This window comes from Ascidiella aspersa, chromosome 3 (assembly GCF_963924565.1).
Source record: "Ascidiella aspersa chromosome 3, kaAscAspe10.2, whole genome shotgun sequence".
Lineage (NCBI taxonomy): Eukaryota > Metazoa > Chordata > Ascidiacea > Phlebobranchia > Ascidiidae > Ascidiella > Ascidiella aspersa.
Window position 1 is genome coordinate 21,486,923 of NC_139449.1, and position 25,713 is coordinate 21,512,635.

Here is a 25,713-nt window from a genome sequence, read left to right on the forward strand (position 1 = left end):
ACAGCACACCAAACGCGTTTGCCTGGGGTGCGTCCGATCCGACAGGAATAAGTCAGTTCCAGGTAACTTTGTCACAATTTTTATCGGTAAACAGTATAAAAAGTAATGTAACATAGACTGTTCGGTAAATATTTTTAAATTTATATTTTACTTTAATGAAAATCACTGGACTGTTCAATGGATGCAAAACGTTTATCAACACAGATCTTATTTTGCTTTTCTGCAGATGCAACAGCAGTTTTCGCAAGGTGGCGGTGGAGCGTCAAGCTCGCATCAAAAAAAGTCTTGAGACTTTGGATTTGATTGGCAAGCGCATTTTGACTCTTCTTGTACGACAAAAGTTGAAGCTGCCATAAATACGGCAGTATAAAGCTAATATTAAGCGTCTTATGTATCTTTTGTTTTTTATTTGTTTTTTACTGTTTTAAAATTAATGTGTTATTAGGCCGCAATTAACAAGGGTCATAACCTTCTAAATTCAAGAATAAATTATGAGGGATCGATCGTCACACTACTTTTATTTATGATAGGAATCATCGCGTTTACTACGATTGAATTTCAGAAACGTATGCTATTCGGAAGAATGTTTCTGTGGTTATCATTATGCCCTTTTTGCAAAATATATCATTTGTTATGTACCGTCAAAAGATACTACTTTTGAAGAGGACAAAATACAGTGTTTCATTTCATCCGGAAAAAAATATTTTTTCAACTTTTTTTAGTTTTTTAAGATCCTTTTTTCGATTTAAAGACCCTAAAAACAATTGCAAATTTCTTTTTTTCTTAACTACTTGGTGCAATTATTAAGTGAGAATCGCCTGTAAATAATCTCAAAATTCGTCAGTTTGTAAATACTTTATAGCCTATACATATTAATATTGCTAAGTTTACTTGGAAATATTAAAGCAATTTGGAGCCTTTTTAATCTTGATGATATCTCCCCAAGAAATTCGATTTTTACCTTTCTGTATTTCGTCGTATTTGACATAATCATTAAATGAATAATTGCATGCTGTACTCGTTATGCAATTTTCTAATAAAATTTGTAAATCTACTTGGTTTTGTTGTCTTGGCTTTTGCAGGCGTTAGACTTATTGCAAAGAATCTCATGTTTTTATTTAGTCTTTTATTCCTGGTGTGGTCAAAGCGAAAAGGCCCGTCAGTAACTGGAAGCAGCTATAGCAAGCAAAAAGCATACTTTGATGATTGGTGAAAAACTTCGATAGAATACACGTAATTACAGTTTTTCAACGGTAACGTACATAAAATTTTCAAATGGTCCAAAGCACAAAATAATGTAGCATGGTATGTTCATCAAAGAAAACTTGAATTTTAGTCACCAAAGTTGGCGATAACTTTTTCATACAACACACCGACCAGAAGTAATCATAATAAAGAGACGACCAGCCGTAGACGAGTAAGTCCAGCTTACCGCCCCGGAAAATATTCAAAACGAATTACTATTTACAGTTAAAATTGCGAGCAAGACATATATTAGATACACTGCGCGTAATTAAGGTGTTTGTACACAATCACACAAGTAATAAGGGAACTTCTAACGGAGCAAAATACACGGAGCATTAAGATGGGAAATGCACACGACAAGAAAAAGCTGAAGCAATACACAGCAGAACGACCTCTACAAGCATTTTAAGTTGAAACAACATCACTTTGGAAACAACCCCATTGTCCCGTTAAGGAAAATTGACGTCAACGTGGCTGTAAATAAATAAAGTCCATATTCCATTAAGAATTGTTTGTTCAACCCACTTCTCATTGGTCGAAACTAAGGCAAACTGAAACGAGCAGAAAAATGCCTTCAGTTAACTTTAATAAACAAAGGCGCGTGAACGCCAATACACAACGAGGCTCGTTTAATCAGAAGCAATGTTCAGATGGTCAGGTACGGTGATGCCAGTGTTAATGGTCAGTGACTTGTTGCCCACAGAGAAGGCTGGTTTTAGCGGAAGCTTGAACGCTCCGGCTCTGAACGCGTGGAGTCGACAGCCGCTGGCCCCATCGAAAAACGAAAGAACCCCGGAATCAAAGTCAAGCAGGACGCCAATTTTCTTCGGAAAGTTTACAGGCATTTGTACGGGAATGTCCTTGCCGTCGTGCCGAACACTCCAGTCTTGATTTGACCTGAATTATTTGCAGGACGGTTTAGAAAAGCTATTAGGACCAAAATATTGGTTTTAAATTACTTAAAAATTACTTTAACGAAGCTTTACTTGATTAGAATTGTACCTGGCTGTAACGACGCCCATTTAAATCAGCGAAGCGGGCGTGAAGAAGCGAGCACTATGTACATTGCACAATGTACATGCGTAATAAAGCGCTCAAGTTTAGTATGTTACAGTGTTACAAATGTATCTACCTGCACAGACACCACGACAAGTTGTTTCGTCCTGTCCATTCGAACCTCGGCGCGTTGGTATAAGCCACACCAAGCGTAAACGAAGTGCTTTGGCAGACCACGACCTGGATAGCAAAACAAACTTGATTTAAATACTACTTTAAACGACAGTAGTATAGCTAAAATCAGACCAGAGAGGTACACGTGATTTGAATGCTCATTTATACGTCAGTACTATATATCTAAAATCAGACCAGTGAGTACGAACAGTTTTCTACTAATGTTTTATTTTATTAAAAACTACCGCCTAAATATAACGTTGTTTCAATTTCATAGTACAGAAAATATTTTAAAGCTTAAAATCTTTTGTTTCTTTTGTTGACGCTGTTTTTTGACAGTGATCGTTAAAAGGAAACAGTGCAATTACCTCCCAGTAGTGGCGTCCACCTTCGATGGCCACATTACCAGTGACACCGCAAAGCGACGAAGGCGATCCGTTGTCTTTTCCCTTCTTTCCCGAATCGTCACGGGACACGGTGTAGCCGTGACTGGCAAGGCGCAGCTTCTTGTGCATATTGTGCGTGTCGAACGAAAACGGCATGCCTGTTAACATAGGACTGTTAGCGTACGCGTTACCAATAAATCAAGAAACGTTTAAGGTCAAATTTACCCTTTTTAAAACTTTAAAAAGACGTATGATATTGGATAAAAATTACACGCGTTTTTACTTTACAGTATGATTTATAATAGATTTCGCTGCATGCCAGACTAAGTTTCAGGGAAAAAATGTGCTGTGACTAATCAGTAAACTGTAACATGTTGTATTATATATTTTTTAGGTTCGTGTACTTTCTCGTTGTACTTACCAAGTGTTTTGATTGATACGAGTTCGCTTCGCGTAGCTCCGGCCTTATTGCGAGCTTTAACGGCGAACACGTAACGAGTGCCGGTTTGCATGCCGTGGATCGTGTAGTTGCAATCCTTGATGTTGGGTACGATCTAAAATTAACAATGAATGTTACTTTAATTTTAAGAAGGGTGCAAATTGTTTCTAACAAAATAAGTATTCACACTAGGGATGTCTGATAATATAATATCGATTTTTGGAAATGAAATGCTAAGTGAAGTGCTAAGTAATGCCGAGTGATTGCTGAAACGTTTGTCAATAGCAAAATGTGTATGGTAATGGAACGGCTTGATTTCATTAAAATAACGGTATATTTAGGAACACTAAACACGGATCTGTTGATTATCTTCAGTATAACGGTATAGTTTTGGTTAATTATAATAATGAACAGCCCATTCATTAGTAGACATAGAACTCGCAATATATAGTTGGTCGAACAAAGCGATAGGAAAATGCATGAATTACCAACTATTCACCAAGGCGAAAAAATAAATTTAACCAAGTTGTGGCGCTATAATTTAAGTTGTGGCGCTCTAATTTTATCACAAGACAGGATAAATGGTCAGTTTTTTTAGATATAGCGAAGAATAGAAGTTGTTTTGTTTTGTTCGTACCATCCATCCGTCCGGCGGCGATTCGTGCATCGACCACTTGTCGTCGATAGCGTACTGGAGTTCGTAGGATTCAGTGTGCCGATGATCGTTCGACCTCCACTGCACCGTGACCTTGTCGTGTGACTGCGTGCACAGCTCTTCGCAGATGCGTGGAGTTGCCGGCGCTGCAATTAAAGAAGAACGGTTAGACTTTCGATTACAAGACTGCGTTGTAACACTTAAGGTCTGCTTGGTGTATTTACTACCAAAGTGGCATGCGACATTTCTCCAGTTTAATATCAACTTCGAAAACACTGTAGTCAAAATTTAGTGACATTTTACAAACCTAATTTGCATGACTCATTTTGAAGTAACAATCCACATAGTGCGACTGTCAGCTTGGAAGGCATTTTCCTGACGAAAGGCTTTTTACCAAGTATGCAACAGGGATCATAAAATTAGGTTGCTTTAGGTGAAGCGGTTAGAGGTATGTTTAGAGAGTTTAACAACCTTTGTAATAGTAGTTAAATACAACGGCGATGGGTACAACGTGTTTGCCTGCAAGGAAATGCCTTTCATTAGTGGATTTAAGCATTCCCGAGCTATCCAAAAACGCAGGGCAGAATTTTTACAAGCACAAAATCCCTTGGATTGGACACTCCGCACGTGCGCCGCCAATACGAACATGAAGCCCTTTCGCGTCGTTTCAACGCCGGTTCCCATGAAGTCTACCATATAGACAAATCTGGTTTTGACGTCCTCACAAAGTGGAATCTACGAGCGAATCGCTTTGACGTGTACATGCGATTGGTTTGGGAATGCCGGGTCATCTTCGCAGGTGCGCTGCGGTGTTCCTACCGGGGCCTCGGCCTTGCGTCAATACAAAGCAAACCGCCCGTGACTGACGAAAGCCGCACATGAGAGAGACGGGCGAGTGAGCATTGCTACGAACTGTAAGGCATACCCCCAAAAGTCCCGCCTTTCGGGGAGATATTCTGTTCACTTCCACATTCCTTTTTCGCATATTTGGCGTATAACTGCAACGGCGCAGCCCAACAGGAGATTCGGGCGTGATTATGTATTCGTCAATGATAGCGCAACACCGGTTTCGTGTTTTCGAAAGGCAAACAATGCCACAGGATTTGAAAGTGATTGGGTGGATGTGTGTTAAGCCAACATAAAAAGCAGAAATAATATCATAATTGGTACGAAACGGATTGTTTTTGACCCAATTGATGCCTTTAAAGGCCGAGTTACCGTTTGGTTGCGGAAGAATTTAATTTTCGGGAGCAATTTTTATCTTAACTCATTTCAAAACCAAGGGTTTGCCGGGTGAAGGGGTGAAGTGGTCGTCGTCAACAATGCGAGGCGACGGCAAACAAAGGGTTGTATATACAAGGCTAGTGTTGGTGTGCGGAAATGCGACAGAGCCGATGAGCGTGAAAAGGCTTGCGGTCGTCGTGAGCCCAACCCCATTCAAGTGAAAAACAAACCAGGTCTTTATAAGGTAGAGGTGAAACACCGAAGGTCACTGGCGTCGCGTTACACCGAAAAGCCTCCTCGCAATTCACGACCCTAAACAATCCTTTCGAGCGCGCTGGTTGCTAGGGTCGGTACTGGGGTAAACTTTAAAATTCGGCTGCACCCTGTGACCGCATTGGCGTAAACACTAACTTTGTCGGTAACCTTGAGTTTAAAGGCAAAACCGTGACGAAAATAAAAATAAGCAAACCAGCAGGTGGATATACAACAAGATAAAAAGCTAGCCAAGAAATTGATTTTGAGAACTTTAAGGCTAAGATAGAGCGCATATATGATGTATATTTTATTATGTGAAGTACCACTTGCAAAGCAAGCTCTTATCGCTGGCTTTCTATCAAATTCTAAATTGGAGGAATTTGTTTACTAAAATACCTGAGGTTCAAATTAGACCTATAGCCTAAAAAAGGCCAAAACTGAAGTTTGTTTTCGTCAACCTTATTAGTCGTGGTCCTTGCTTGCAATACAAACACCTTGGTATGCATAGACTTTGCACAGCCGCCTGCATTGTAAGACAAGATATAACGTTGTGTGGCGGTGGCGGCTAATGACAATTATCCGAGAGAAACGACCCTCTCGCGACCAACACTTAATTCTCAGCTTTAGGTTCTGAAAAGCCACGCATGTACTGATATAAGGAAGCATGGAATCGAAGAGCGCGGTTAATACGCCATAAGCTTCGAGGCGCGCGAGTTGTTTATTTCTTTGCCCGTGCGAAGCTGTAAAGCGGATTTGGGCGCGATCGTACATGTCATAAGGCAGCGCCAAAGCGAAGGCATATAAGCCGGCCCGGAGTCACACAAATTACTAATTTGTTGCTCGCGCCAACTAATTTGCGTCGAAAACAACAACGCGTCGCTTCTTCTCTCGCTGACGCTGCCGCCGAGGATCAACATATCTGCTGAACGGAACTGAGCGAATTTTTGCAGCGCTTTCCCCCACGGCCGCGGTCGTGTCCCGTCTGAGTGATGGCCGTTACAATTAAGAGATTTAGATTAAGTGCCGCTGCGAAGGTTTATTTACCGGCACCGCTGTTTGTGCCGATCCGAGCTATTTCGGGCCGACTCGGAACTTACGGGCTCGATTCGACCGCTAGTTGACCTACCGACGACTTAAGTTCCGAGGCTGGGCGGACACAAAAATTCGATTGTGTTTGCCAAGGCTATCGTTGCCAAAATATCCAACAGCCTAAACAGAAGCATTACCTACGTGGTAAAAAGGCTAGAATTTTTTAGAAGGGTTATGTGCAAAAGGCGACATATCTTCCAGGGTGGTGTATCCCTTGAGGAATGCCGGCTTACTTAAAGAACATTCAAATACATGCATAATGAGTTTTTTAGAAAAACAACACAGTTCAACATGCTGCCACTTAACACTTGTTAAAATTTGTACTTCATAATCATTACATTGACATTAACCAGATAATTCCAAATAAACTAACATACATCTTTTGAGCTGCTGTAGAATGTTTTTGAAAAACATGACATCACCGCATTCATTCGCATTTCAAGAAACTCATTTGGAGGAAATTCCATCAGGGCCCATTGTGTAAAGGCCCCACCTCCCCTCCCTACCCCAGCGGTGCGAGCCAGACGTGCTATTTCGGCCGGGACGCTTTGAAATAATAATGGTTTTCCCTTTTCCTGCGCACTTGACCCGCGACAAGGGTAAAAGGCGGGCGAATTTCGAGCCAAAATATTTCCGCACACCCGCTCTCAAAAGGGTCGCATCCTGTCGCGGGCGAAACAGAACACGTCGCGAGTAACGCGTATCGCCTGGAACAACACCGGACCCCGGACTTCGACGCACAAAAGACCGTGTTTTAAATGCCCGCCCGATACGAGAGTACCTGTTGCATTAGTCGACAAGCGGAATTCACTGGATACACCCCATAACAATGATATACGTCATTCATACGAGGCGCGGGATTATTATAGCGGTAAGAGCAGAGTTTAGAAATGAGAACGACCCAATATTTCACTTGGTGTTTAGAAATGGTTATCGCAAAGTTAAAATTGCTTTATGGTTAAGCCAAAAAAATCGAAAAGTTGTTCACCCTAAATCAACCTAACAAACTCATACCATGATTGCGTTTGAAAGGCAATGAAATATCTAGGTTGTCAAATCATTAGTGAAACATCAAAGTCAGTGCGAAAAACTATATTTATATCAAAGCCCATGTAGAAGTAGGTATCATTTTAAAGTTTCGAATAACCCTTTATGCATTTAGGATATTGAAAATGAATAAAGAGTTATACGAAACGTTCAAAATGATACCTACTTCTATATGGGCTTTGATATTCTTATTACGTCTTACTAAACAACATCCAACTATTATTCTCAAAAGTATATTTATATCGAATAATGATAAAACGCTTGCTTTAAAGCGCCTTCGGCCTTTAATCGAATCGAGAAAAAACAGCGCGAAAATATAATAATAATATGAGTAGGGATAACGAGGGCGCGCAATTTTCGAACAAAAGACCCCAAACGGCAACTGTTGAAACGCGAGTGTTGAAACTGCTCAGTGACGGGGCGTAGGCGACACTCTGTTTGCGCACGACCCGTATCCTGTTCTGTCGTCGCGAAACAGGTGATGCCTTCGTCGACAAGAGCGCCGATACAACGGGGAACTGAGAGCTGCGGTATCTGCTGAGTGTCTCGGAATCCGCCTGCCTTTGTTCGCCCGGGATGGCCGACAGACATGACTCGACAGCGTTTCATTACAGCGGGCCGCACACCAAAAAGCTCGATGGTGCGATAATATTCAAGGGTTTACATGAGCACTTTAAAGCGCGAAGCTACTTTTTGGCTTTGATGAAACCCTTGAAAATGCAGGTTACATTGCAGCTTTAAAATTCGCTCTCTTTGCAAGTTTTGGCGCATTTTTCGCGTTGAGGGACATTTATGCTGGTTTAGAGTAGCCTAAAATTATACATGTTGCAATTTAGGCCTAGTGAGACATACTGACCTTCAAGAATGTCCAGCTTTTCCAGAAGGGCTTTTTCCTGCGCAAAGTCAAGAAAGAATCCGGGCGGATTGAGTTCAACAGCTTGAGCGCTCACCTCGTTGGCCGAGTTGCGTGCTTGGCTTATCCTGACGCAAAACATGAAAAGTTGAAGATTTTAAATATATAAACGCACACTAAACAACATAAAATTTAGACGAAACTGACGTTCTTTTCGTAAATCTTGTCAACATTTGCCATGTTTAAATGTAGCTTAAGTATTGGAACGTGAGTTTATTATACATAAAGTAAGATCGTTAAAAAATAAGATAACTTTTATTGCTTGGTACAAAAACAATGTTTGTGTATATCTACGATATAAAATTTACAACAGGAAATCAAAATGCTCACCTTTCGGATGTTGCCTTTGCATTCTGAAATAAAATATAAGGGATTATAATCCATATAATTGTAAGGCATTGCCCATATACCAGTAATGACTATGGTAAAATTGTTATAACGCGACGCTCGAAATCCGTAAACTCGTGCGTCACATTCATTGTGTCTCGGATCCATACACGTAAATAATGCGCAACCATGATCCGAAAATAACTGGACGCTCCCGGTGCGGGACAATTACAAATGTCGCTCAATCGCCTTCAGGCAGGCTCGCCAGCGATTTTAAGTGCCCCCGTTGCCTCGACGGCCTTTTCTCCCCTCGACCGGGGGAGGGGGAGGGAGGCAAAAGTAACCCAATAGCCCCAGGCCATCTGTCACGTGCTCGAGAACAGCGCATTAGCGGGCGACGGCCAAGCACTCACTGTCAATCGTCCGGAAACGTCGAAGTTTAACGCGAAAGCGAGGAAGAAGGCCCAGCGGCTGGCCCCTGGCCCCGCCCGGTTACTTGGCAAAGTCAGTCTCATCCCGCTTGCTTGTCAGTGCGCAACGCGCAATTAGTTGTATCGCTCTGCCCCTCAAAATCATGCTGCAGCAACCCCGCGGCTTTTGTGTGCAAGCGGACACGGGCCCTTGAGTGCGGTATGGCGTCGATTTGGCTCCTGCTGAAGCTACTGTGTATCCAAGGAGTTACGCGGTTCAAGGCAAAACAGATAACGTCTGCCCGTTCTTGTTTCAGAATGCAAGAGAATTTTATCTTGAACGTTTTCTACAAGCTTAGCGGCACTGCAAACGAGAGTTGACAACTTGCATTGCATTGTTTATCATCTACTTCAAAGGAAAGTCACGAGAAAATGTTTAAATCTAATTAGTAATTTCATGGTAAAAAATATAAAATTTTGACGGATTACTTTTCACAAAATCATATTTAATTAGTTTCGTTGTTTGATAGAAAATTCAAGAATTTTTTATTCGCCGTGCATCTAACGCCTCTTTAAAAAAATGCCAGGAATGCAATGCAACGCAGCCGCATTGTCTGCAGTTTCCTGCGAAGGCTAAAAACTGCCTTTTCCCGACGAGTTTGACTTACGCTAAACCTCTTAGAATTACATTATGAGGAGAAATTGGCACCACTGCTTAAAGCGTTTTTATGGAAAGAGAAACGCGGTCGCTAAAACCGATTTAAAGATTGAAAGCACAAGTCTAAAATCGCAGTAAAATCACTTTACAGCATCCAAGTTTACTAATCTATTTAGCATTGATGCCGCGAAAAGGCGATTGCGCCATTAAAATGAGGTAATGCGCGTCTTCTCCGGGCGATCTATCATCGAAATGTCGCACGTGACAATCGCGGTAAAAATCGGCGACGCCACAAATGCAATAAGAAATGACGCGCGGTCGCATTGAAAAGCGACCTGACGTTGCTCTTGGCACGCTGTTGTATCAGCCCATCGTATAATCCATCATTTGAACAATTGCGAGGTATTCGGGGTAGCAAATTTCGAACAATGTATATGCACTGCTATGCACACACAAATAGAAACACTGGAAGGCGATACAATGTTGCGTCATAAACGGAATTTATTTGTGGAAAATTGGGCAATAAAAAATACGGTAATAGTGTAAAAGTGGAAAATGTGCGACCATGCAAGTTGTCTGCATTTTTATAGTTTTTCTATCTAGACTATACTATCGCAAGAATATAGCAAAAAAATTATGCATGCCCAAAAATGGATAAAAGCTAAAGTCGGTCAAAAAAAAGATGTCGAGAGTAATAAAAGTGGCCTGTTGTAGACCTGGACGTGATACACCACACTGACGTCACGTGTTATCCGCGCGACGGTGAAACACGCCAATTTCGCATCAAAACATATTTATTCCCCTTCGCGTACACGCCTGAAGCCTAAAGTGGCCCTAATAAAGATATATTTGCTTTAAGCAAAAATGTGAAAAGTCGGAGTTTCAAAACACAGCTGTGTAATCGAATGTTTGTTTGTGGAAATTGTACCTTAAGGAAAAGAGCGGAGTTTTGGTCCAGGCGACTGGTTTCCACCGCGCCGTTGATGGCCGATTCCATGTTTTCCAGGCACTGCTTTCCCGCCTGTAAGCTCTGGGTAAACTTGCGAATTCTGTTGGACTACAAAAAACAAAACAATTCTGATAAACTAAAGACAAACCAAATGGAATATTATTTAATACTACACTAAATTTTACATAATTAGCGTCAAGTTTAGCTGTTTAATAATACGACATAAAATATTTGAGCAGCACGAACAAATCCTTAAACTTTTCTCTCAGAAGACACATTAAATAAACGTCTTATTCCTTAACGCCCTGTTCGTCTTAGGTCAACTTCGTCAAAGGGCTTAGTCTGTTTCGACACAAGACAACATTTTGTTTGCGAGATCAACCACTTGCTTTACCAGGGCCTAAAAAAAGGGGCGCACAACATGTCCTGGGAATCCCGTTCTCATTAACGGCGGGATTTCAAGCGCCAAGTGATTTAACTGGAATTGGATTGTTTGTCGTTAGTCGCCGATGATCGACTGCTTAGAGGTGATTGTGGTGTTCTGTTATGCTGGCGCAGATTAAAGGTTTCAGGCTGTTGACAGTGGCCGCGATTTTCCGGAAAGCGCTCGTCTTTATACGTATGTATACAAGTGTTGTCTCCCTCCCAATAACCGAAGAAAAACAGTTGTTAACCGCTCTTTAAACGCAGTCTGAAGGCTGGACGTTCGATGGATGAACGTAGGGAGAACGTGTCAGGTCATGCATTTTACGTCGACATAAAAACAAGGCTGACGCCACAAAGAGCCGAGATTTACTTTTTATACCACCAGGATTATTGGCTTCAGACATATGTGAGCCGATTTTCGGTTTGGGCCTGTTTCACACGTTAAGCAACAATTTATTCTTGTATATATAGTGCAACCGATGATGGATGTTGCGGTAGGAATTCAACGCTGCAGTTTATTAAGCGGCATTTCCCGACTTTAGATTAATGTGTCTTTAGCTATTTATCGTTATAACATTAATCCGATCGAGAAGTTATTTGAATAAACACTATACCTTCGTTGACATTATTTCAAGTTTCGCCTAAAATATATCCACATACTAAGGGAATAACAAAGGACATTTTTGTAACTACGGCGTCAGCAACTTTCACCAACAACAGTTAACTATAATAACAAAACTGCTCTCGAATGACGTGTCAGCCAAGGCTATAGTCTTCGGCAGATTGACGCGCGAATGTTTCTTGCGTCATGGCGGTTTTCGCGAAGGTTAAAATCGGTCGCGCGTGATTTGCGCCCAGTAGTCCATGAGGAATGCCAGGCTGATACATATCATTTCGCAGCATAAAATAACCTGCTTGGAGCTCAAAAAAGCAATTTATAAATTTAATGACCTTATGGATAAAATAATAATTAAAGGAAGGGTCTTACAAATGCTTAAACCTTCTTGCGTCTTCTAGCATTTCGCTTTGACAAGGTGCAAAACTTGGCACAAACAGAAAACTTTACACGTAAACTTTACACGCACAAACAGAAAACTTTACACGTTCTCGAACAGCTTTAATCGTGAGGAGGTTCGCTCTGTTAAACAGACTGCGCACGCAACGAGCTAAACATATAAAACCTACCGCTCGGTAATTGCCCAATCGTGGTGCTGATTCACCTGGATGCGGCTCTAAAGTAGATGCGACGGCGCGTTTTGGTACTCGTTCTCGATACGCAGCTTAGCCCGTAAATTTGCGTCCTAAAGAGTGTCGCATGCCGCTCTGCTATGTTGTTTACTTTGTTCTAACTCGACATGACCCAACGGTGTCTTGAGTTTTACGAGGGCGTATTTTTAAAACAAAAATAACCCGTTAAAATTATGTCGTATGAATGACCTGATAATAAACCAATTTAGAGTGGAGTTCCATATATTGCGCCACGAAAAGCAAGACCGTTCCGCCAACGCCAACGCGAATTCAAGCGGTAAAACAAACAGCAATGCGTAGGTAGCAGGTTGCCGTGCGGTCTTGCAGGATACGGTAAGTGCTGGTGAAAGCGAAAACAAACCCAGGCCGAGAGCATTCGTTCGGTCAAGAACGCAAAAAAGGTTGCGCCCTTGAAAACCACACACGGACAAAAAAACGAAGATTTCAGAACGTTGAAGTCATTGTCACTGATCAGCAGAAAACGAGTGTCAAATGGCGTGACCCGAAAAACACTCGCGAGACATCCACGACCCGTGCACCTGTTTCTACTGCCAAGCTATAAAGTTTCGAGTATTTTGTGTTTCGAAAGGTAAACAATTCACGGAGGCTTATAGAGAGGCAAAATAGCTTTGGTAATTAACCGTGTTAGTTTTAGCACGCACCTTTTAAATAACAGTGAACGGGATCGTTGTAAATGCTTTGACGTATGAATTGCTTTAGTGCAACTGTCAGTCGAGTCAAGGGTGAATATATTGCCAGTTACACTCGCGTCAATATTGACAGGCGATTCGGTATAGTGTTGACATGATTAGGGGTGAATCAAGTGGCTGTGTTTATATTCTCCAAACAATTGTATGCTCAAAAAAACAAAAAGAGCACGAAAACAGCTTTACTTTTCTACACGCAACGTCGAAGATATTTTATTTGCCATATCTTACCTTGGTTTCCTTTATCTTGCTGGAGATCGCCTCTTTTCGCTCCTGCACAATACGCATCAGGGACTCGCACTCGGCGACCAGTTTCGCCTCCTGGGCGGACGCGTTGTCCTGGAACACAAATTCGTCCGGTTTTAAACGCTATAAACGCGCGCTATTTACCTGTTTACATTCCGCCGCCCTTTCCTATAGAAGCCGTTGTCGGCCGGGTGCTGTATATATGTTTGCAGACAAGCGGACGAAAGCGCATCGCACCTGCTAGCCTTTTGCTGTGGAGGTAAAGTAGGTCACGACCTCGCTCTTAGGTGAGATTACATGGCCTTTTAAAAATATACAGCTTCTTGCTTTATAATTTATATTATTTAGTACCGTTTTTCTCCTGCACTTTCACTTCCAAGTAAGTTATATGTTACCAGTTAAACAGAAGAAAAAAAGCTCTAGCTTGGTCGAAGAATGGCTCGTTTTGAAGCGACCATGTAAACTGGCCTAAATGGTGTCAAAAATCTCGTCTTATCTTCCCTTCAATCGCGAGCTCGTTCCAGCTCAATATTTCACGCGATCGGTTATTTTTCGCACCCAAGCCTCGTTTTATTTCTTTTGATACCGACGAGGTTAGACTGTAAACATGACGGGAGAAGTTCGCGCCGAATAATACGATTTTCGGCGCATAACTCACGCCGTTGATTAAAAATCCCACGCCCGCGATCCGGGCGAGATAAAAGATTGCGATCGAAAGAAGCGCGACTCTCCTACAGAAACGTCTGGTTATATATGGACACGCAAGCTGTGTTTATAGGCGCATTTGCGCACACGGCACAGTCCCATTTAAAGGCAACACTGCAATCCTATCGGTTTGTACTGACCAATAGGGCCATAACAACTGTCTTTTCGCCTTGTTTGACAACATACGCAAAGGTCGTAATTTTTTGCGGAGGGTCGGAAATTGCGACAAATTCGGGACTTGAAGTGTCAGCCTCCGTCAGTGCTTGAGTCCAACTCGTACCGATCGTTGACGATAATAGCGCATCGTCATAACGTTAGCAGCAGAGTCGACGGCAATTAAACACCTGGTGCGGGCGCGCTAAGCCGCACAGCTAACGACGAAATTGGCGCGCGGCGTGGACAATTAGGCCGTTAAACGTTCGACGGGCTCGCGGAGAGGAGTGGATCGGCCTGAGTTTGAGGATGTTTTCCAGCTATACCACGAAATCGTTTCCCGACAAATAAGAGCGCACGTGTCCCGGAGATGGAGCGCTCAGATTGCAACATGTAGCACAAAAATGCGTATATATCGTTTGCTTGTTGACGGAACTTCCCTCGGATAAGTTGAAAACATCTGCCGAGCTGCAGACGCGTGTCGACACTGACAATAGCAACAAGAAGGGTATACCATAGCAAGCACGTCACAATACTCGTCACATCCAACAAAACAGGAACAAATATGGGCAACGTTTCACGAGCGCGTATGTTTAACGCATGACAGGAGCACATACAAAACACACACTCGATTTGGCTGCGCGCGGGGCAATACGGAAGAATACTGGTTACGAGGAAGACGCCACTACTGGTGAACCATCAGCGGTGCACAAGCGGGTATAAGGGGGCAGATCACTATCTCACTCACAGATGACAAGGGGCCTTAGTCATGCACGTCTGACGGTTTACCGCGACCCTACACCTTTCCTTCTTGGGTGGCATGCTTACATAGTAACCTGAAGCGCTCGGTTTGCCAGCGCAACGCGAATTTGCGCCCGTCGGTGGCGAGCAAGAACAAACGACGAGGTCGAGTGGAAAGCGCGAAGACGGAGATTTGGAGTCCTGATCCGAACCGGTGGCGACGCGATGATCCCGTGCATTAGCGAATAATCCATCAGCCGTCGGCGCGCTCGCCCGATGCAATCGCGATAAATCCCCAGCGCGTTATGCTCGCGCCGAAGATAACGCACTTGGCTGCCTCCATTGCTGTCGGCCGAATTTTCGAGGTGCGCACTTTCAGGCGAACATCTATTGTTTGCAGCGATGCGATTTCGAAGGGGACCATTTGACTAGTCTGCTTTCGAACAAAGTTTTTCGCAAATTTAAAAACTGATAGGGACTGAAAACGACGGACTGCCAAAGATTTCGTGACTTAATATACGCATGGATTTAAATTACTTGCTAAACGCAAACACATTTCTTGATAACATCGGGTTAAACGTCGGATTCAAGTATGACGAATGTGATCATCAATTCCCATTAGCGCGAGCCCATGTAATTTTGATAGACGTTGTCGAATTGTGTTTATTGCCCTTATCTCAGCACTTATCTCAACGAGTACCCCTTGGGCGTTGCCAGCAAGCCACGCACAGGTTGATGGCCGGTTGCCTTGGCGTTTATACGATTTCATGTAAACTGGCCTAATGATGTCTCGGCTAAATATCAACGCGGCTACAGCGGTAAGCTTGTGTCGGCTGATGATGGTCGCAGGCGTGTTGGCATAATACCGTAAGACCTGTTGACGACACAAGCGCAAGTCCATTGTGCAAAGCTTCGATAAAGAGAAAGTGTAGTCCCGTCTCGATGGCGACAGTGCATCGCTGCCTTTGTTGGCGGTAACTCCGCCGTGAGAAGAGGCAAAAGGTCGACTACTTCACCGTTGAGTGAACTTGCATCGGCATTTTTCGAATAACGTCCAGCGCGCGATTATCAGCCTTTCCAGGAAGGGTTTGAATGATGACACCCGTCTGCGGCGCGGGCTTAGCGAATTAGCGAGGTGCCGTTTCAACGACTGTTTGGCGCGATTACCGCTTCACTTAGCACAGCGGCCGGCGCGCCACGGCACACATAAAACGCCGCGCACGCCAAGCATGCAAAAGCGTAATTTGTCACGATTGTATCACCGGCAGCTAACTTTCCCCGGCAACTAAACGCGCACCTCTAGAAACCAGTAAAATGCACGCTTTTAATTGATTGCGTCGTCGGTGTAAAAATAATTTCCATTGCAGTTTGTTTTTATCCGCTTTCCGATCGTGAGAAAGTGCAATTTCCATTTTTTTACGCTTATTAGCGCAGGCCGCGGGTGGCTTGCACCGTGAGCGCTATCTGGAGTAATTTCGCCACGTCAATGCGGCAATTACTGAACTCAACTACCAGTTCTGCCTTCGCAAATGAGCGACACATTTGTTGGCGAACCACTGATTTTGGATTCAGATTAAGTCAGCAGTAAATTAGGTTTTGAGTTCGTTCACTTTTTCGCTGGCATTGCGTCAACTCATATAGCGCTCGTGAATGGCACGTATTGAACGCCAGGTTCGCTAAGTTTTAATGGAAAATCCACACACCTCGATTTCCCGACAGGCTTCGACGAACTTGCCGAGGTTCCTTTCGACTTCTTCCTTGCGCTTTTTCATGGCCGCCGCTTGGTTTTCAAGGTCAACCTGTAAAAGACGACTTTATTAATGTAAGTGGAGATGTGTGAAAGTCAAAAAAATGGGCCTCGCTAAATCAGACTTTTACAGGCTTTTCTATAAACACAAATGTAAAAAATAGCGAATTGTCTTCTCCCTTAAATTGAAATCGCCAAACAAAAAATTGAGAGAGGGAAGTTTACCAAATAAACGTGCGTTAAGGTATACACCCAGAGGTCAAACGGTCATTCGAGTACAAATGCAACAGTTTGTTATGATGCAACAAACGTACGAGCGTCATCGTTTGTTTTCGTCAAAGCATACTACAAGCCTGGGACAGGACGAGTGACGGAAGACGTGTGTGTACATACCACATACGAAACGGCCAGCCTTTACGAAACAAAAAGGTAACAACGCAGACACTTCAAAAGCACCAGATCCCATATACGGGTAAAACGGAAGCCTATTGATTTTAAACGTTTACATCAATCGTCTCAGGGTTGGAAAAATCGTAAGAGCTGTTTAAAAAGGAGCCTTGTATACTTTTAGAAGTGGTCGTGTAAACTTGGAGAGCACTCAAATCAAATACGTTGAACAACACTCAAATCAAAACTATAACTTTTCTAGTGGAGAAGTGCGCAGCAATTTTCTTGAGACGCCGCTTCGCATTTTTGGTTACAGCCGGGGGCTAAACGATGGAATAAATTCATAGCTGAATGTGTACTTAATATTTTGCTTAAACAAATTCTATCACATTCCAAAAGGATTAGCGGGTTGTGTTCCTTCTTTTTGCATACTGATCTTATTGTTTTGCAAAAATTGCTTTTGCTCCACACTCGTACTTTAAGCCCTACCTTTGTTAATCTACAGTACACTAACAAGACATATTTCAAATCGTAATCTCACAGCGGTATAGTTGACTTTGATGCGAAATCGCGGTTCGTTTCGCTTGGCCGAGCTGACAACGCAGATGCAAACTGCACCTCAGCTAATTAGGAAAGATTCGCTGGCGGGACCACCATCGCGGTTTCACGCGTTCTTGCAGCTAAAACCCCATATAGGTTAATTGCCGAACAGGTTATTTACTTCCCTTATCTTTAGGGATAATCGATACATCGTGACAAAGTTAAGCATCTCTACTAGGATCGCGGTTGTCTTAGTTGCCATTTAATAACGACAGGAGAAACATTTCGCTGGCGTTGAAACGTTGCCTTGCCAAAGGGCGTCGGCTATGTTTGTTGCCGCGTGAAACGCGCGTTGCCTACCCACGTGCGATATCAATATATCATCGTATGACAATGGACATATTGCGACGAAAATAGAGCGAATATTGGGTCTAATACTGGGTTTCGGACCTCAATTCAGGCGCGTATGTGCCTTTGTTAAGCCGACGCATGCTAAGTGCGCTATACTGGTACAGGGGGTGGGAGCGTTGAGTCTGCCTTGTGTCAGGGCACGCGATGCGGTCGGGTGTCTTTCACCGTTAGCGCTCAAACGCGAAAGGAAACATTGTCTGGCAGTTTAATAGGGGCTATTAATTTAACGCTTCTCAAAGCCGAGAGGCATTAGGAAATTCCGCGAGACGCTATGATGTACTTGCGTATTTATGAGTTAAGCCTCAGCAACACATATAATTCAGCAACAATGTTCTATTACAATACATTCTATGTCGATAAAACCATATCTCATACAACCAATTTTCCGTGAACGTTTCAACAAGTAGACAGGCAGAAAATATAAAATTTATCAGTTTCAATCTACCATCACAATGGAAGACGACGTGGATTATAGACTGATAAATTTGTAGTACTTATTTGGTTTTTCATATTGATTGTGCTGCCAGCCTGTAGCAGTAAAAATTCCGAATACAGCCTAAACAAACGAACCGGCGTTCGCAAACACTAGGAACCGTTACTGTTGCCACGTAGGCTTTTCTAGGAAAGACGCAACTAAACCGATTTCAGAGGAATCTTATAAGAAAGACTCGCGGGGATTTGCGACTCACCTTGGCTTGCTGGCTCCAGTCGGCGATGTTTTGAACGTTATGACTGCCGTGCTCCGGATCAAGGCTGCATATCTTGCACAGTGTTCGATCGCAGTTGACGCAATACAGGTCTGCGGTCTCCTGAAATCGTACCGTGGACGACAGTGTTACCAACAAATGTACCAAGTAACCAAGTGGCAACGGTAGCTCTAAAACAGTCGTCTAATTCACAATATGGTGGAATAAGAAAAGATGACGGTAAAAAAATTGAACCGTGCGCTTAAGTTGCACGGAAACAGGCATTTTCCACATTTTACTTTGGCTAAAAGGGAGCTATAGAACAGTGTTTCTCAACTTATTGATTGCCATTTGATTTGGTTAGGTCACCAACAAGTAGTTTTATGTGGTTGGACTTATTAAAAGTGGTTCTCAGTAAGATTTTTTCAAAATTTACAAAAATTGCGGAAACTATACGAACACGTGACCCATATTTATAAAAACAATATTTTAATCATGCTACTGTATTATTTCTCTGTTCACTTCAAGCTTGCAAAAAATTAGTGAAGATAATCGCGTTTCGCTGTTATTCACGCTTCGCTGTTATACGCTTAGCATTTGGGTCGCCGTGAAAACAGATTGAGAAACACTGCTTTAGAAGGACGATTTTTTCGAGTCTCCCGAATCGCGAGTACGTGTGGAAATTAAGGCGTAAGTGGGAGAGGCTAGTATCAAAGACTTTTAAACCGCGAGACAAATCGGCGTCGTGGGCGACGGACCCGTTGCCTCGCGCTGGTCGTCTAAACAAGGCGTAGGCTTGAATGTAATCAATGAATGTCTTATGGAATCTCCCAAGTTCATGCGGTATTAAATATATATATGCAGCAATGCTGCTTGGAGCAACACGTGTTTATTTGATGATAAGTGCGCGAGACTCAGCGTAAATCTTTGCGTACATTTCTTGGCGCCACCCCTGCTTATAGAATTTGCTTTCGTAGCTGACAAAATATTTACCTTGGTTTACTGTCACAGCTATTAACGGGGACACATCGTGTTTTGAACTCCAACATGCATACAATTTATTTTGTCAAATATACTCCTTAAGGGGTGGCTCACATGGTTACTGAATTGGTTTACCAATGTCTGTGCATAATCACAAATTAATTGATCTTCCAAGGCATAGTTTGGTGGTCAAAACAATATTGGCGTCTAGATGTCTGGAGTTATACGATTATACCGTATCATGATTGGATTAATACTAAGCTAAGCATGATTTAGTCAGCCAAATGAACAATACTATAAAGTGCATGCGATAGATTTGTTCCCTCTACGAAAAAAATCTTAATAGCAAAAAGCAGCTGGTTAAAAATCAACGTTTCCCCGTTTAGACAAAGTCCAACAACCACTGATATCATTCGCACTTACCTGTGAATGATTGTAGCAGGACGGATGGCTCCGCCTAGCCGCCACCATCTTGTTGGTGCTGGGGGCGCTCAGGGTACCGGCGCTCCCAGGCGTTGCCGGAACGAGCTTGTGATTGACAAAGGGCTTCTTGCGAGGGTGGGTGACGCGCAGGCAGCGCTCGCAATAGTAGGCGCGACAGGTCAGGCACGTCTTTACTGCGACCCGGGGCGGCTCCATGTCGCAGAACTGGCAGAAGACGGCCTCTTCCTCAAGCAGGTGGTGGTGTCTGGGCGCGTTGCTGGTCGTGTTGGACAGATGGACGTAGTCCTTCCCCGCGGCGCCGTGGCCATGGTCTTGCCCCTCCACTCCGGGTCGGGAGCGTCGATGGCTGCGACTGGGGCCGAGGCTGCCGTCGCTTTGCGTCGACAGATTTGAAGCGCTGAAATGGAAGGAAAGAGTCAGTCGCTGCCGCACAACCACGTACATGAGCAAAGCAGTTGCCATAAATCGATTCAATGAAGCGGCGTTCGGTTAACTTCAATCGCTAACTAAAAACACAGTGATTTGAGTTAAGTTAATAAATTATAATTATAAGGTAATTTACAAATGTTGGCATTTATTACTGTGGAATTATTTTAAGTGTAGCGTTTTCACCCTTTGTACTGTTCAGCAATTTATTGGCATTTATTGTTAGTTGTTAACAACGTTTAAATATGAAAGCACGCTAAAACGTTTCAGCATCTTTTACATTTTTTAAACTGAATTCCTCCCGGTTGAATGAAATTGCAGCTGTATAGTCTATTGCGTGTATTAGTCCACGTAGCACTAGTTGTTTTCCTGGGTGTGACACAAAGCATTCCTCGGAACAACGAGCGAGCACTAAAGATGACGAAGCTCTCAAACGGCAAGCTGTCTGATGAGAGACGGGCTAAATCCCTTTCGCGCTCCATTGGCATGTTGCTATAGCGTTGGCGGGTCAACATGACACACAAAATCACGCCCAGCGCCCCGGTCTTTGTCGCCGAAATGCGGAACCGTAAGATATTTTGCTTCGCTCAACCGGTGAGTTTTGACCATAAACATTGGCCTCCCATATGAGATTGTGCGAGTTGATAAAGTCATCGTTGAGAGGCGCGTGACAATAGCGCGGCGGCCAATTTGCCTTTGTAGTCGCGGCCACGGCCGTCGCCATGAACACTGTTTCCGTACACGCGCAGTTGCGCGCGCACAAAGGCCCGTTCTCGCTCGGCGATGCGCAGCATTCCGGCGGTTTTGTGTTTTTCGATGTTGCAAGTGATCCGAGCCCAAAATACGGCAGATCGTTTTTTGTTTAGGAAGTTTAAGTTGTACCGTTGCGTCGTTCCATCTTTGTAAGTCGAGGGCCCAGCGCAGCGCACGCGTTAAGTGGCTTTAATACCTGCCTGGATCGCGAGGCTGACGGGTTCGAAAACGATTTTGTCTAATGGAGGAGCTTTAAACAGCTTAGGATTTCGGCCAGCCTCGGATAACGAAAACACAAATGCTTTTATTAACACTTCGCTTGTCACAAGAGGAGGCCTTATTTTGTAAAGTCTGCGCGTAGATCAAGTACCACATAACTGGTTGGTGTGGATTAAAAACGTTCTAATTGAAACCTTCATAAATATACGCTTTTTAAAATAAAACGCTTTTGCATTTAAAAACTTAACCCGGGGTTTATAATCTTCTAAGAATGAGCGAGTTTGGTAGATAATATGGCCGATTATGATATATATAGCTTCTCTAAAGAATACGAACAACACATAGGAATGAAAGTTTTATGTGAGATAGTTTAGGCATTTTCTGCCGCCGAACCTTTGTTTACGAATTTCTCCCGCACAAAGCGATATCAGATGCCGAAGGAAAATGGATCGCTTGCTTATCGTCTGCATCTATCAAAATTTTGCCAGCGGCGGCCATCGCTCGTTCGCGAAAGAGAGGCGCGCATTTTTGACGAGTTTTCTCATCTTAAAGGGGCGAGCTGTCGAGAGATCGTAAGGTGGCAGCCCATAAACGTGTAAATTTGTTTGCGGTGCCTGCAAATTGGTTTAACGCCGTCGGCCAGTGGCAGACACGCACATACCCCCCTAACTGTTTTTTTAGGGAAAACGATAGCCCTGTGTAACCTTGCTTGAGAACGCTTAACCCGTGGGAGCCTAACTGGACCCTCGCCCCGTTTTCTTGGTGACTGACAAGCCATGACGAGGGTGAAACCGATCGAAGCTGATGGTGTGTGGTGGCTATTTGGTATCGAGAACTATGCTAAGCTGTTTGGATTAGAAACGAACAAAACACCGCCCAGTGCACCAGCGGCAATCCTATAAATGATGAATAACGACACATTGTTTTAAGTTATAATAAAACGCAGTTTCTTAAATTTTATAACTTAATTGTAAACCATCCACAAAATTAAAATGGAAAATATATCAACTCGCGCTTTGGCAAATAAACGTCGACATTTAATGATGGCGTACACAATCCAATAAGACTGAACTGAACCCAAAGTACTTTTATAAATGTAATAGGTTAAGAAAGAATGCAAAAAATAGACATAACGTGTCGAAATCTACAAAAATATTTCACCGACCGTCTAAACAACTACCTCAGCAAATAACGAAAACACCCACCTCGACTCTTCCCCGCTGCTGTCCCCGAATTCACTGCCCGCTCCAACGACCCGCGGCACGGAAGATACGGCGGCCCGTCTGTATCCGTCCACTATGTTCTGCAGTGTGAGGTTGCGTCGCAGCGCAGCGATGCCTCGGTCATCAAGGGCGACAATCTCGCGACAGGTTGGACAGTGGAAGACCGCACGACTTCCCGGCGACTCGGTAGGCCCGGCGCTTCCATGGGTGGCGAAGAACTGGTCGACGCAGGCGAAGCACAGGTTGTGTGCGCAGGGCAGGAGCACCGGCTCGTGGAAGAGATCCAGGCAGATCGGGCAGGTGAGCTCATTCTCCAGCGAGTCCATGCTTTGGGCACGCTGTGGCGCCGAACAGTCGGACTTGATCGATGAATTCGGCTCGCTGGTGCCCTGATGCTGTCGGATGTTGTCGTCGTCGTCGTAATAATCCGCTCGCTCTGAGCTCCGGTGCGTCACGTCCGTGACGGTCAGCTCAGGGGTGCCGGCCTGGATGCGGCTGTTGATGCTGTCGCGCGACATGTTGCTGCCTACCAAAGTGACGGCGTTTGAATGGAAAGTGAGTCGGCTGCTGCCTGTACCGCTGCTGCAGCAACTAGCCCTTCTGCTGCTATCCGCACTGCTCCCGCTCAAGCCGATGCCGCTCGACGAGGCGCCTCCTCCACCTTCACGCCCGCTCTCGTCGGCCGACGAACTCTGGCAACTCTGACTGCTACCGCGGCTCAGGCTACGCGGCAAAGGGCTGGGCGTGTTGGTAAAGCGCGAGACGGGCGACAGGGCCCTTGGATATCGGTCGCAGCTACGGCTACGGTCGTTGCCGCGTCGCGTGCTCTCCATGTCGAGGTCCCGCTCCTCCGGGATCGTGAATCGCTCGTAGTCGTGGCGTGCCGGCGAGTAGTCGAGCCGCCGAACATAGGACTGCGGCTGATCGCGGGTATCGGTGTAGACGTACTGTTGTTGCTGTAACTGCTGTTGCTGCTGCATTTGCTGCTGTTGGATACTTGGCGAGATCTGATCTCTGATGCTCATGTGAGCCGTGTGTTGATAGTAGGTACACTGCTTGAGCAAGGAAAGCCGCTGCGCCTGAAAGGAGTCGGTGTTGTGGGGCAGCGTGTGATGACGAGCGCTGCTGCTGCCGACACCGATTGCCTGTTGGCTACTAACGGCGCTCACGGGCTCTGGGGTCCTGGACAAAGCTGCAAACCGTAAAAAGACGAAATTGAAATTTCAAGTATTAAAATCAGATTGCCTATAAATTAAATCCAAATAACAAAGATGCAATGCATATCGATTTGAACCAACCAAAACCGAGCAAACACCTAATTTGCTGTAATTATTGTATGTGGGCCACGGGATTTGTAACTAAGCAATGTCTAGATTTATACCCGACTTGTTTTAGGGTTAACATGGTGCAAGTGACTCGCCCTGCTAATTCAGCGTGTAGATGTAAAGACGCCAGATAAATCCCGAACGCGGATGCGGTTTCTTTGTTGCTCTGAGTTCGGTAAACGTCAGGCTAGATATCGCGAAACGATATTAAACGTCACGGCGAGGTCAACTGCGGCAACACGCCGCTCTAGACGTCTCGCGTGTCGAACGGCGCACTTGTCACGGAATCGCGATCGCCTACAAAAGAATTCGAGCGAGCGAGAGTGAATAATTAAAAACTTGTTGACGGCTTCTCGTCAGATTAGGACAATTACACGCCGCGAATGTGTCCGACCGCAGAAGCACAGTGGAGCTTGTTGATACGACAAAGGAACTAAATCGCGGTTGTTGTTCGCGTTTTGAATCGAGACACGCCGTCGATTGCGAAATATACGGTATTTACATTTGTTTTAACATTTAGCGCCGTTGGCTACTTTTTATGGCCTCTTACCAATCAGTGGCTTCCAACTGTTCATACATTGCACGGTAACACTGTGAAATTTGGATTGGTTTAGAAACTAGGTACCAGTCCTTTCATCTGCTACGGGGTTTTGCCCTTTCATCGCAAACCTTTTTATCTCTTCTGCACGGCAAGCGAGGCGCGGCGTTAGAGCAGCCACATCGCCGTGGCCAGCGAAGCGTAAATGACTTTGGCATTAGACTTTACCGAAGGAAACCGAACGCAATTTGCAGTCAACTTTCGACAGGCAACAAAGCACACAAACAAAAATTAGCGTGTTGACGACCGACACAGAGACCGCGCATTCCTCTTCGGCTTTTACTCTCCGCTTGCTTACCGGTCGCAAGTGTATTTGCTAAAAATAGAGAACATCCAATGAGATTTGTGCACTGTTGCTTACCCATTGCTTCGTGTGTAAAGACTGGAGTGAAACAGTCTTCTTTAGATCGCTGCGTGCTTGCTTGCAGAAGTATTTTATTTCACGAATTTACACAACGCTATGTGTATACTTTCACCTAAACGACAGGCAAAATGATTTTATTGGCGATCCCAAAAACGCATAGTGTTTATTTAGGCACTCGCAATTGCTCTACTTTCTCTCCTTAAAACAGGCTTAAACTGCTGTGTTCCTGTTTTAGCTCCTTTGAGTTTAAGTTAACTGTTTGGCTTGCTCATAACCACTTTAACTAGTTAGATCAAACAGAATGGCTAAGGCAAAAGTTAACGCCCAAAGCACTGCACCTGTTCAGCCTTTGAAAATGTTACACAGTAACGCCGATGCTTACAGCATACAAACAGATCGGTTTATATCTTGGCGATCGATCAATGGAAAATAGTCACCATATGTCCACAGCGGGCGTGTTTTATATTGAGATTAAAATATTAAAAAAAATATTTCGACATGGTTTGGCCTACACTCAATCTGTCCTTTAACATTGATTCTTAGTGTAAACTTTCCTGTTTCGAATAAAGAAGTTGTATAATTAAAGTTTGATAACATCTGGGTATGAACATTCTGA

The 25,713-nt window shown here is 44.0% G+C and overlaps 1 protein-coding gene across 1 annotated transcript; it reads right to left on the bottom strand.

The window, feature by feature from the left end:
- Positions 1-1,118: 1,118 nt before the first annotated feature.
- On the bottom strand, positions 1,119-25,210 carry LOC146160786 (E3 ubiquitin-protein ligase Midline-1-like). The gene is made up of 14 exons (XM_083383689.1): positions 25,095-25,210; positions 22,793-24,002; positions 20,169-20,586; positions 18,768-18,887; positions 16,697-16,792; positions 13,380-13,487; positions 10,747-10,875; positions 8,754-8,776; positions 8,367-8,491; positions 3,878-4,041; positions 3,223-3,355; positions 2,784-2,959; positions 2,378-2,481; positions 1,119-2,142 (listed from the first exon to the last, which is right to left on the bottom strand). Exons 1-14 carry the CDS (start codon positions 25,096-25,098, stop codon positions 1,875-1,877), a joined length of 3,078 nt encoding a protein of 1,025 aa, XP_083239815.1. The 5' UTR covers positions 25,099-25,210; the 3' UTR covers positions 1,119-1,874.
- Positions 25,211-25,713: the final 503 nt, after the last annotated feature.

Excerpts from the sequence above, each read along its gene's own strand:
- LOC146160786 (XM_083383689.1), bottom strand. Across the intron at positions 16,793-18,767 it reads ACTGGAGCCAGCAAGCCAAG|GTTGACCTTGAAAACCAAGC; the intron begins GTGAGTCGCAAA and ends CGTCTTTTACAG. Across the intron at positions 2,482-2,783 it reads GTGGACGCCACTACTGGGAG|GTCGTGGTCTGCCAAAGCAC; the intron begins GTAATTGCACTG and ends TTTGCTATCCAG.